General features: G+C 40.3%; 1 protein-coding gene across 1 annotated transcript; it reads right to left on the bottom strand.

Annotated features, from left to right (window-relative positions):
- Positions 1-4,639: 4,639 nt before the first annotated feature.
- Positions 4,640-12,604, bottom strand: zc3h12b (zinc finger CCCH-type containing 12B). The gene is made up of 7 exons (XM_069674756.1): positions 12,563-12,604; positions 7,546-8,002; positions 7,207-7,512; positions 6,985-7,124; positions 6,502-6,736; positions 6,211-6,317; positions 4,640-6,107 (listed from the first exon to the last, which is right to left on the bottom strand). Exons 2-7 carry the CDS (start codon positions 7,836-7,838, stop codon positions 4,681-4,683), a joined length of 2,508 nt encoding a protein of 835 aa, XP_069530857.1. The 5' UTR covers positions 7,839-8,002; positions 12,563-12,604; the 3' UTR covers positions 4,640-4,680.
- Between the last annotated feature and the right edge of the window lie 600 nt (positions 12,605-13,204).

The following is a 13,204-nucleotide window of genomic DNA, read 5'->3' as shown; positions in this document are numbered from 1 at the left end:
TTTTGGAAACATCCAGTTAGAACTCGTGAAAACAAGCCCATCAATAATATTTCAGCATAACGGACTCACATTTAACAGCCACTAGGCTTTGAATGTGAATTTGCTGACACTTGTCCGGCCCACATCGTCCATGAGTGCATTTTATCTAATTACAGACAAGTGTTGGCAATGTGGCACTCTGCCAGAAATAGTAACACACACATGCTTGTGAGCCAAAACAGAAGCTAAAATTAAATCATGTGTGCATGTCTTTATGAAAGCATGAACTAACTGAGTTTAAAGGACAAAGTGAAAAGATCAATCAGAGTTAAATAGACTTCACATTAATTTCATATGAATAATTTCTTACCACACAACAAAGTAATTGTATTCTGTGTTCATCTGGGTGATTGACTGTTCCAGTGTTCAGGTTAAAAGATCTCACTATCATTAAGAAACATGTCTCATAACTATTTAAGCATCTTAAAGTCAGAACATTAGTGGTCCAAATCTGGTTTTAGTTTTACATTTGTTTTTCTTTCATCACTGAGGGCAGAACATTCTTCAGAAATTATGACAATTCAGCTTTCTTAAGGAAAAAGGATGGCACGCAAACTTTTAGCCAAATGCCAGAAACAACCTTGACAGCAGCCTTGCAATCTGATTGTTTCACATGTAGAAACATTAGGCAGTTTGTTTCACCTTCTCATGAACAGACAGCCGGCCTTAAGTGGCCTCGTCTTTTTTCATGAAAAAACAAAGTCAGCAAAGCCCAAAATTCTTTTGGGCAAAACACATTCAAATGTTTTTTTTTTTTCTTTATGTCAGTTCATATACCACGGTTGTACCTAAACATTATAAAGAAATATATATTTTTGAAGCACCACCAATGAGACAAAGTCCTGCTCACAGAATAAGCCTTGTTAAAGAGTAATACCACTCAGTTTGAAAATTCTCATGCAACACTTTCCTTAATCAAAAGACAAATATCATGTGTTAGGTTATATGTTATATTCTTATGGCAAATATGAGTCCATCTTTCTGGACTTTGGATGTAATCGATTGTTTTTAAGACAATAAAACACCAAAACCATTAGTAATTGTCTCCTAATCCACTTATGTTATCCAATGGTGGGCCTGAATCCTGAAAGCAAGTGGCATTTCCCTTTGAACACACTCAAAGCATGATGTTGGTAGGGATGGCTTTACATGTTACAAACTTCTTGGCAGTTGAAGGTTGCATGTGTCATGTACCACTGTGTCGTGAGGGTGGGAGTAAAGGGAACTGATCATAACATAAAGGAAGTGAAGCCTCTTGGAAGTATGAATCTGCTTAGCAATACTGATTCTAATGTACCACATTAGAGAAAGGTTTGACCTTTTGACCTTGGGGCCATAACATCATGATTAGACTCTTTAGGCCCCCACCCATGGGGAAAATGTACAAGCTCAAAATCTGCCAGTCAATCCATTTATTATGAAAGTATGCAAAAAAAATCAAAAGGTGTTAAATGTCTTTTTAACAGACTTTTTGTCCTGGGCTGCATGGGAGCTTCCCACCCTTATGGACACCCTTTACTAAATTTGCATCACATAAAGCCACCCTGTTAGCTCCACGTTCTAAATCTCACGGTGCATAACAAGGATATACACAAAAAGTACAAAGTTTTGCAACGCCATCTCCATGTTTCAACTGTACATAACTTTAAGGTACTACATGTTACATGTAGGATTTTCACAAAATATATCACTACTAGATCAGAGCAGGCTCTTGCCAGTAACCACTGGTTTTAGGCAAGGCAAGACTGAAATAAGAAAATTGAAAGCATCCTGAGAGCAATGTGCTGCAAGGCACAGCCAAACCCTTCATGATCCTTGGAGAATGGCTGCATGTATGCGTTCTGTACGTCTGTATTTCAACAATACAGCCTCCCATAAAAAGCCATTCAGCAAATTTCATCTTCAAAATGCTTTGAGTGTTATCTTCATTTTTGTCATACAATTAATTAAACCCCATTATCAACAAAATATCACAAATCCTACATTTAACTCGCTGGCAGGCCGAACTCTAACAGCCAGAATCCCATCATTTTATCTGACAAATTCAGGTTAATATTCAGTTCTTGTGCAAACATTTAAACTGTGTTGGTAAACACTGTTTCCATCTCTTATAGTACACTCCTACAACTCCTCCCTACCACAGCCCAGTGAAATCTTGTGTCAAAGTTTCATTACATTTACATGCACATAAGAAACCAGGTAACTATCCCGTATCAGGTGAAGGCGTGAAACTGGGAACTAGTGTAGATGAGCTGCTATAGTCTAAATTTCTTTGAAACAATCTTTTTCATTCCATCAGAAATCTAATGGAGTGAACACATTTTCCTTAAATGCCTTACACTGACATAGGACACTCGTTTTCTCACTGACAAAAGCTGAAAATCAGAGTACTTGAGTGCATGTAAAAGTCGTCTCTGAAACAAATTTAACCTGCTCCCGAAAACAAACTGCTCCGCTGACAACTTGAAGGAGTCCATTAGAGCTACTGTTTGAAACAAAGATACTTTGAATATTTTCACATTGAAAAGAATCAGCACAACAAATTTGACAAATATATTAATAGGAAAATCCCGGATGTAGCATCTAATAAAATCAGATTGGTAACTATATAGTACACCCTATGAAATAATGCAAACACAGATGTTAATTTATAATATAATCCAATCGATTCTGTGAACCGAAATGAAAAGTTATGTAGAATACTGACACTATATAAATTCTTTTTTTGGCATTATTTAGCAGCTTATTAATGACTTTGAAATAATGGCTTTTGTGTGATTATATGTACATAGAAATGTGCACATGTATACAAGTCAAATCTCTTATTTGGCTTGCTTTGTGCACTGTCAAATTCTACCAAAATAGTAGCTTTGTTAAGTGAGTTTGAGAAAATATATCTCTTTAGATACTGAGATAGTGCTTTACATTTGAAAATAGGTGGCTTCAATGACTAAGACTTTCATTGAAACCAATTAGACAATGACTAAAGCGTGAGGTCATTCAGATATAAGGCCATTAAAATGTCATAGTTCATGCTGTGAGGTATGTATCTACCTCCCTTTTACCCATCTTCAAAATAAATGCACAAAAAAGTCACAAGAATTATTTACAGCAGAGGCAGACCCAAGCAAGGTTATTTATAGTTCCACTGCACCAGAAACACTTTAGATGCCTTTCATAACACATTCACAGGCCTGAACAGGATCTTTATAAAAAGCTACATGATGTTCAACTGTTGACCCACTCCTCTGTCGGGAGAATTTGCTGAGTTATTACTTCCAATCTTCAATGTGTTGCCATGTAGGTCATCTTTTTGCACTTTCTTGACAGTAACCTACATAAGGATCATGTTCAGAATTAAATTAGTCAGCTACATTAGTTAGAATTTGATTATGGTAAGAGTACAAATTATGATGGTTTATCAATTGGCCATCGTAATTATTCAATCCCAGAGTTCTGACTGGTCAAATAACAAAAAAAAAAAGTACTAAAACTCAAATCTTGATGACATGTTATCTCCTTTCCTCACGTGAACTTATTTTTCATTTCAAGTTCTATTTAATAGTGATCCTTTGAATTCATGGTCACTTTTCTGACTGCTCTCCCACCTTTTGACTATCCTCAAGCCAACGCATTTAACAACTGCTACCAAATTTAGCCTTTTAGCATCGGTTACCAACAGCAACAACAATGCAGAAGTTATCAAATTAGAGACTGCTGCTAAATATGTAAACACAATACGCAGACACGGTAACTAAATGTCTTTAGCTTTTAAAAAATTTGCTTTAGAAGACTGCACATGCTCCCTAATTAGCTAGGCCAGCTTGTGAGCTAAGATTATTACTCAACATCGAAGTGAGGAGCTAATGTTAGCTAGCTTATGTTGGCATGAGCAACCTCAGAAAAAAAATACTTCTTCACTTTTTACCTTTTCTATGTTGTGTCTCTGAGGAAAATCTTAAGATCCGAAGGCAGTTCTGAGTCTTCCACCTAAAGTTAGCTGCTGCCGTTAACACAGTCTCTTCTCTTGGATGCGAAATAGTTAAACTGAGCTCACAGTCTGGCATAGCTAGTAAGTCAGCTAGGTGGATAGCATGTGCAGCCCTGCTAAGCTAAATAAATCAAAGGTATTCTCCATGTCTGTGTACCGTCTTAATTTACAGCAACAGATGATTGATTGAGAATGACTTTGATGTTGTTGTTGCTCTAGCCGACAGGTGTGTACTAGCTGAATCTGTTAGCAGTTCCTTGCTTTTTTAAGAAAGGTGAGGACCAGAGTTGGTACAAAGTTGCAGTGCAGCTCCTGTTCAGGTGGTATGAATGTGTTATGAATCAGATTTCTAATAAGGTTTTACCTCATATTAACTGCACCAAATTTCATATAAAAACTGTAGCTTTCATATGTGAAACATCTTACAATTTGAGATAAACTTATTAGACAAACTTCCTCTAAGCTGATTACTTCAATGTCACCCAAGTGATTTAAAATCTGACTGCCAGATTTTCCACCCGACACATTTAAAAAATACTCCTGAGGGCAGATGTTGCACATGCAGCAACATTAAACAAGTGCCTATCTTTGCAATCAAACAATCTGCATTTCCTTTGTCATATCCCATCAATGTAAATAAGATTAAAAGCTCAATGGCATGACCTCAGTTTTGTAACGATGACAGCGGCGAGTTGTTGTGGATCTGTCAAATGAGGGTTCTTCTCCATCACTGAGTGCACAACGTAAGCAGGAAAGATGTTACAAAGGTTCCGATATGTTTGATACTGGTGGTCCGGGATGATGTACCGCTCTTGGTGTTCAGCTGCAGATGGCGTCTCCCATGGAGAGTTCCAGATTTGTTCCATTTTGTCTGGCATACTGCGGACCATCACCCGCTCGCAACACGGCATCAGGCTGTTACTCAATGGATATGAATGATATCCATAGGACTCATTACCACAAGGCAGAGGGTCCCAGCTGGCGTGCTGCTCACGGCACAGTGGAGGTCTCCTCTGTCTCATTGGGTTGCTATCATATAGACGTGAGTCTGATATGCTATCCATACGAGTCATACCAAGAGACCGTGTGGGCTGTGAGGACAAAGGTGGGAGCACATTCTGAGTTAGGGGATAGTCTCCAGGACAGCTGGACCTGGCTCCCACTGCAACATGCTGGATATGTGGTGCTAGATGAGATCCAGACTGCTTACGGGGGCCCTGTTTGGGCTCCTCTGGTCCGTAGCTTTGCACCCGAGTCAGCGCTTCATGGCGAAACCCATGGGAGAAAGCTTGCATCCTAGCTTGTGCGGTTGACTGCTGCTGCCCCTTCATGCTCTCCTCTAAGCTACTGTCCACCGAGCTCGGGTAAAGGTCCCCGTAAGAGGAGAACGAGTCACTGTTTGAATGGCTGAGGCAGGATTCAGGGCAGTGGCTGGGAGTTCTCTGGTACACACCATGCTCGTGCTCCATGCTACAGAAACTGTCGACATTATGCATGCTGCTCATGCTCATATTTGAAAAATCACTGTGCAGTGAATAATAGCCATGGTCGCTGACTGAGTCATACTTTGGGAACTGATCACTGTATGTAACAGAGGCGCCATGACTGTTAGTAACTAAAATAGGAGGGTACTGTACACTAGACATGTGCTCCAGGGAACTGTGTGCGAACTGCAGAGAACCTGGTACCGGGCTGCTGGCTGATCGTGTGTTCAAGGCACCAGCTGCGTGGCTCTTGGCGGGCTGCATGGTGGGCACACTGAGAGCAGACACGAGGGAAGGCACTGAATTTGTCTCAGACTTCCTAGCAGCGGACAGTGCCTCTGGAGGTTCACAGGCCACTGAGCGAATGCTGGGGTCAGATTGACGTTTGGGTGCCACACGTTTGATCTCAGAGCTGCCGTCCCCTTTAATAGTTGCTGGCCCCATACCGCATTTAGCTAAAGCCCCCTCACTCATTGTCTTCACCGCAGACAATTTGGCAAAGGCCCGTAGTTCATCAGCCACCGACCGCTGCGGCTGGTTGACGCGCTCAGGATGATAGTACTTGCACTTATGTCCATATGTGCACTTTTTCCCTTGTTTAAAGAAAGAGTAGATCACGTCAAGAAACTTGAAAACCTACTGTAAATTATAGAATAATTTCAGACATTGCTTAAAAAAGACATTTAGGGAACTTACCATAGGGGCAAGGTTGCTTTTTGTGCTCTGGAACCACAGGACGCTTGCGGAGAAAATTTTCCAAGCTTGGACCATGTCTTCCCAAAGGATCATCAGGTGGCATAAACCTAGTGCAAAGGGTCATGCAAAATATTTCATTATTAAATGTAAGCTTAAATATTTCAGGCATTATTCAACATCTGAACAGGATTCAAGCAACAGAAACTTGAACTTGTGGGGTGAAGTGCAGACACATGGGGCTTCAGAGTGCATTTCTACATCATCATCACAGGATGCATCATGGTAGCTTACTTGTCATTGACAAACGAGTACATAAGGAGTCGCTCTTCTATGAACTTCTTCCACTCTGGCTTCTCATTTTGCAAGTCCCTGTAGTTGTCATTCGACACGATAATTCCATCAGAATCATAAGCCAGCTTCACTATGAAGCGATCATCATAGCACACCACTCTCCTGCCTTGGACTCTTCGAGATGGGGTGAAAACCAGGATCTTTTCTTTTTCCAGCTTGCGTAATATTTCTTGATCTGAAAAAGAAGTTTTAAGCAAGTTTCAATGTTGTAAAATTGAACATTTCACAAATAGCTGATCCTAATATCAGAATGTATTTTAGAGGGCAATCAAAGGCATGAGGGTACATTATGGTATTTTAGAAACTAACACAGTGTAGAGTGTCATTCCAAGCATCCACCACTTGCCATACGGTGACACTATCCTCCGCAACTAACAAGTCACCGAATTCAAATACTAATTGCTTAGAAATTAGCTTTTCTACCTGTGATGAGGGCATCAGGCCTTGACTGTTCCTTTCTCCAGGCCGGGACAAATACGGTGATGTCTTTGTGTCCTTTCTCCAAGAACCATTCAACAGCAAGTTGGATTCCACGGCAAGAGAAAACCTCTTTGTTTCCATGGCTAGAAAAACCAAACAATGTGGTATAAGGTCAACTTAAATCTCACAAAAGAGCTGCAGAGTTTATGTTTGACATCGTCTTACCTCATTGCCACGTTTGAGCCATCAATGACGATGGGCCTGAGGTTGTCATAGGTATCCACAGAGTCATCTTCCACTGACACCTCTGGACTAACAGTCTCTTTAACACAGGGGGGCCGTGATATTGATGTGGCTGTACTGCTGCCAGGTTGACTTTCAGGCTCTACTTTGTTTCCAAGCCTCACTAACTCAGCAAGAACGTCGTTAATAAGTGCAGCAGCCCCCAGCTTGTTGAGCACCGTCTCTACCTGCTCTCCTGAATAGCCCAACTTCAAAGCAAAGTCCATCTTAGTCTGGTAATCTTTTTCACTGGCAGGCCTGACCCCTTGTCCTGTGCCGGACTCATCCTCGCGGAAATCATGCACAGTGCTACTCTGGGAAAAACTGGGCCGGTCGAGGCATGGAGAGCGACAGAGCTGTCGGTGGGGTTTCGCGACAGCCAAGGGCTCCCTCTTCTTACACCTGCTGCTCACCTGAACCCTCTGGTGCTGCTGCTGATCTTCTGATTCGCTTTCTGAGCTGCTTCCATCCTCAGAATCATCAGTGGCGTGCTGCGCCTCGCTTGAGTCAATGTTCTCCTCCCTCCATGGGCGTTTTTCCATTTTGAGCTTCTCCAGCGTTGACCATACTGTCATCACGTTCGTCTGGACACCTCAGATTTCCACCCCATGCTTCCTCACCTCCACCGCAACCAGGGAATCATACTCAATGCTGGACTAGAGCGCTTCAAGCTCTCTGTGTCGAGCCAACGTAACACTGACTTCCTTATGTGGGCAGGCAAAAATCAAGCTATTAAATCCTGCAAGAGAAAAAAAACACAATAGGAAGTTTTTGGTTAGTAATACATCATCCTAACTTTATTTAACCTTAAATTATTTCCCATACAACTGCTGAATTTAGCTGGAAAATCAGTTGAAAGGAGCACTAGAAAGAAGAGGATTAAATATTCCAGCACTTGAAAATTCCTTCATCCTTAAAAGTCTGATTTTAACACATCTTTTCTCTTAAATTTCAGCTTTATGTCCAAAATAATGATCAGATTCTCTTCCTCCAAAATGGAGCAAAAGCTGCCTCCAGAGTGTGTAAATATTAAAATGTGGCTCGGTGTTTCAGTGTTCAGATTTTTGGGGTTTCTCTTTTATTTGCAAAAATGACCAAAGCAATCCCACTAACGGTATGCCACACTGCCAGACGAGTTAAAAAGACAACCTTTGGTCACCCTCAGCTTATACACAGCAGAAGTCCATTATACACTGCCAGTACGAAGTGAGTTTATTACGCCTGTTACGTTCCGTCTTCTATGTAAAACGCACAGAGGCGGAATGGTGGGGCAAAGTTGTTCCGCCTCTGAGTCAGCATCAGTGTTAACAGTGGAGCCGGCAGGGCGGAACAACAGTGTGTTACATTGGTTCAATGTAAAATGTCGGCAGAGCTTCGTTACGGCGCTGAGGCGGAACCGCAGTGAAAAAAAGCTCTAAAGATTTTGTCATGAGCCTAGATTATTGTTGTCTTTGTCAAGTGTCATAACTTTTAAATGAGGGTTATCACAGGTTAAGGTTAATGAGCAAAGATTCAATATTTCACACAAATGAAAACCAGGAAAAAGGGAAATCATGAATTCAGGCATCTAAAATACAGAAAATTGAAGTACAGCTTAATGTAGAAGGTCAACTTAAAGTCAACTTCCTCTAGTCGTCTTGTGGTAGACCAATACATTTTCCACCTGTGAGAAACACTGCTATCTGGGTCAAGTGACAAGATTCAGACGACAAATGGAACATATTAGTCACCTACCCAAATAAACAAATGACCAAAAAAAAACAGTGCAGAGAAAGGCCTGATCTGATTACGGAGTATCTTCTCTCTGTCTGAATCTAGACTTTCGTTTCATGTGCAAGTCTGCAGAAATTAGTTTTTATCCGACTGTTAAATGTAACACCTACAATTCGGATTATTTCAAATTTACAACCAAGGATTTACTAAGAGCTGCAATTTGCAATTTGCATTTGTAGACTTCTTGTTTTTGGTGTTGCAACAAACACATCCAAAGAAAAAAAACACTTCACAGACGACACAGTGTAGCTAACCAGTAGCCTGCAGCTGCCCTTTTGAAAACACCATGGTCGCGGCGTATCTAGCCTTCATGCTTAGTTTGGCATATTTAAAAGTAATGTTTATAATATTTACTGTCCTTGAGAAATAAAATGAATAATACAGACAAGTATCAAATTTATAATATTATCATATGTACAATAGCAGAAAATATGTATAAATGTAAATGTATTTATTGAAAATTGCTTTAAAAATATGTTGAAATGTTAAATTGAATCGAATCATGACCTTAAAATGAAAGTCACATTCAATCATGGATTTGAAGAATGACACCTATGCAACAAATAATCACATACAAAAAGAATCGTGCCACTAATCTCCCAATTGAGTTGAAATAAGACAAAAAGAAACAACTGACAAAAGAAAGTCAGCAGCGAATGTCCCTGTCTCTCAGGCTTACTGTTGGCTAAATGAAACGTGTGAATTCACTGCAGAACAATCCTCGCTACTATGAGCACAAAAGCCGTACTGGTGTCGTAAGCAGCATCTGATGCAGACACACATGGGGTGACTGCAAGAGTTAACATAACCTGAGACAAAGTGTGGGCTGAACAGAGTATCCCTGCGCCTCCAGGCCTCTGACAGACAATCTAAATTAAACAGGATTCCTCAGGGAACAAAGTGTTTCATGGTAAAGCAGAGGAGGATGCAGGGGAGCCTGCAGAACAAGCTCCAAGTGTACATATTTACATCTAGTTATTGGTAATCATATAATCTTAATAACAAGCGCATTAATGAACAGACACGGTAGACCGCACTGCACTCTCCCTCAGTCTTGCAGAGCAGAAATACAGCCAGCTTCGAGCTTCAAGAGGCGCAGCCCATGATGTGCGTTGCTTAGCAACACAGCCTTGTCATCAGCTAACTCCTTTTTACCAGTCACGACTAACACAAACACGGCTCATCATCTCTCTTCAGGCAGTCAGTAAATGCACAACACTTACAGCTACACTACAACTCTACACTGAAACTCTCGAGGCAGCATGTTTTCAATAAAAACTGACATTATATGGACCTTTATCAGAGCTGAGCTTTAAAAATTAAATAGAAAAAGATAAATCTGGATACTTAATATGTTTGTATAAAACAAAAGGATGACTAGTGTGTCTACTTTCAACGTTGGGTCATGTACTGAAATAGCACAATGGCAACTCCTTCATCAGGTAACACAAGACTGATTCATGGTAGACCTTGAAGGTTAATAGATATTTTGAAAGTGTTGGCTGACGGCATCAGTGGTGAACACTATATCACAGCTGATCACAACTTGACCAAAACTGAGAACACAATAAGCTCTGAAGATTTGAAAAACAATTAGCTAAAAAAAGGTGGGATGTTTTGGAACTGTTTAGTAAACTCACACAGACAGCTCACTGCCATTTACGCGTTTTATGACCACATCAAACATGTTTAAGGGAGCAGAGCAGATCCTCTCTCTTCCACCTCCAGATTCACAGGCTTAGACTCAGCAAGGCCTCCAGACTATCTCTGCACATGCACAGGCTCGTGTAGTGCTGTTTCATAGCAACAAGTGAAGCAGGGCCCTGAAATCATCTTTTACATACATAGTATCCTGTAAGAAGAAGGGATAAACTGTACGACGGTCAGTGTTATTGCATATGCCACTTGGCTGTTTAAATAGCTTGAAATTAAGACACATTTAAGGTTGAGTGTGGCCACCTATGTGCAATAATGAGCCATCAGCTCATGAGACAAACCGCTGACAAACTAGAATGCACAAAAACACAAGAAGAAAGTGACTTTTTAATTGTAAGAGCAGCAACATCTCTTCTGCTTCAATATGAGAACTGGCTGATTAAAAGGACACTGGTTTCTGGATGACTTTTTCACTGGTCATCTAACACATTCAAAAACAAGAACACTGACAACAAATCTCTCCATAATCCTGGTATAATTCATATTGGATTAAGTTGCTCAGCGTTATCTTAGCAAACAAGAGTCAGTCATGCTAAAAGTCAAACAGGACACTAGCTTTCTATATTTCACTCATCATTTATGTGTCACTTGGATGATAGCTCGACATCAACCCCCAAGTCCCAACCTCAAAATAATCATAATAGAACTAGGAAACACACATTGTGAATATGACTTGCCACCATTCCTTCCAATCTTTCCCAGTCTCTAAAGTAAATGGTATGAAAAAACATTGCTTTATGTTTTAATCAGCTTTGTCAGCTTCAATTTAAATTAGTGTCAAGTTTTTCGATGTGTTCATTTGTTAAAAGATTGTTTTTAAGTACTAATTTAACTTTTACGTATAAATCAATTACAAAATTTACAAAACTAAAATTATTTTAAAGGAAAAAATATAGCTATTAACCCCTTAGCAAGAGGATGTTAAGTAGAGATTGGTAAAGTGAGGATTTAACTGTATTCACATATTCAGCCAGTTTTGATCTTATTCAACAGCAAGCTACATTTATGTGCAACTAAATGCAATACTTTAAAAGATCGGAATGACAGTGACCCTAAATAAACTTTTGTTTTAACTTAGGTGAATTTTGATGCTGCATTCATCATCTAACTAGTTGACACGTCAATAGAAAAAACTGAAGTGCTTGGTATCATTAGCAACAGCATCATGAGTTGAGAGGGATGAAATGGAGGAAGGTTAAACAATATGCCAAAACAAGAAATTACATACTTACAATACACTTTTTCGAATACCGTTATAACATTACTACTGCACACGACGTCACCTTTGTGGTTGAATGTATTTAAAGATAACTGGTTTTACATCCTTAGGCCCCGAGATACGATTAGCACACGTTAGCAAGCTAACGTTTACCGTTACTTAGCAAGCAGAGGAGTCAACATTTTAGCTACATAAAGTAACCGGCCTACTTCGGTGTATCTTGTTAGTCCATGACTAGAGAGCGGTTAGATAGAGGTTATTGGAAGCTAGCGCTAACTGCCAGGCTTGTTAGGAAACCTAGGTCTCTATTGAGTTAACGGCAGCACGGCTGTGTAGTTAGCCAACATACAGTTATCATAGCCAACTGAGTGGCTCCACAGGCTAACTCAATCGTCAGATTGCTAATATAGTTAGCTTTAGCTGCTGAGCGTGTGCTAACGTTTTTGCCGGAATACTACAGTAACTTGAGATAAAGTTGACGTTCATTTAATATTATGGACAGAGGTTAAACCACAGCAACACGACCCGGATCTCTACACAATCTGCACGTATATCGTTTCTATCGTTTACTTCAAGCGGTGCTCATCTCACCTTATTGCTGTCATCCTCCTCGCCTGTAACAGTTATGTTTTGCTGCCATTGGCGCTGTCGCAGTTTTGCCAGGGTTGCCAGATAACGGGAGAGAAACAAGTAACCTAAGCAGCGAAAAGACACCGGGGTCAGTACACCGTTACATACATCCTCCTGTCAGCTGCTACTAAATCGGACCCTTCAACGCAGCACTTTCATGATGCTTTCTTCGTGACTTGTCACGATAGTTTGATAACTCACCATAAATACCTGTGTGAATGTTCTCCTGTGAAAATAAGCAACATTTCCAAGAACACTGAGCCTTGCAAAAAAGCAAGGACAGACTTGAAATAGATTCCTACTTGCGTACACAGGAAATCAATAGTTGTATTATGAACTTACACTAGAATGTAAATAAATGTGGGATTGATTCATTGCCTACTTTTGTTTCAGCACCCGTTAGCTAAACTTCCTGTTTTAGGTACATTGAGTGTTCTCAAAGTGTAATTCCCATTTAGTTTGAATGTACATAAAAACAAGCGTCAGTGGTTTTATAGTGTGTGCTGGGAAGAGGCAGTACAGCAGCTTTGTGTCAATTCCAAGCAAGACAGTCCTGGATGCAGGCTTTCGTGAACGTGTTCAACACAGTCACTCAGGTTAACC

The sequence above is a fragment of the Semicossyphus pulcher genome, unplaced genomic scaffold, assembly GCF_022749685.1.
Source record: "Semicossyphus pulcher isolate SPU_LCO1_2020_fin unplaced genomic scaffold, fSemPul1.0.p SCAF_10, whole genome shotgun sequence".
Lineage (NCBI taxonomy): Eukaryota > Metazoa > Chordata > Actinopteri > Labriformes > Labridae > Semicossyphus > Semicossyphus pulcher.
Note: the sequence above shows the minus strand (reverse complement) of the source record. Positions and strands in the feature narration are given on the sequence as shown.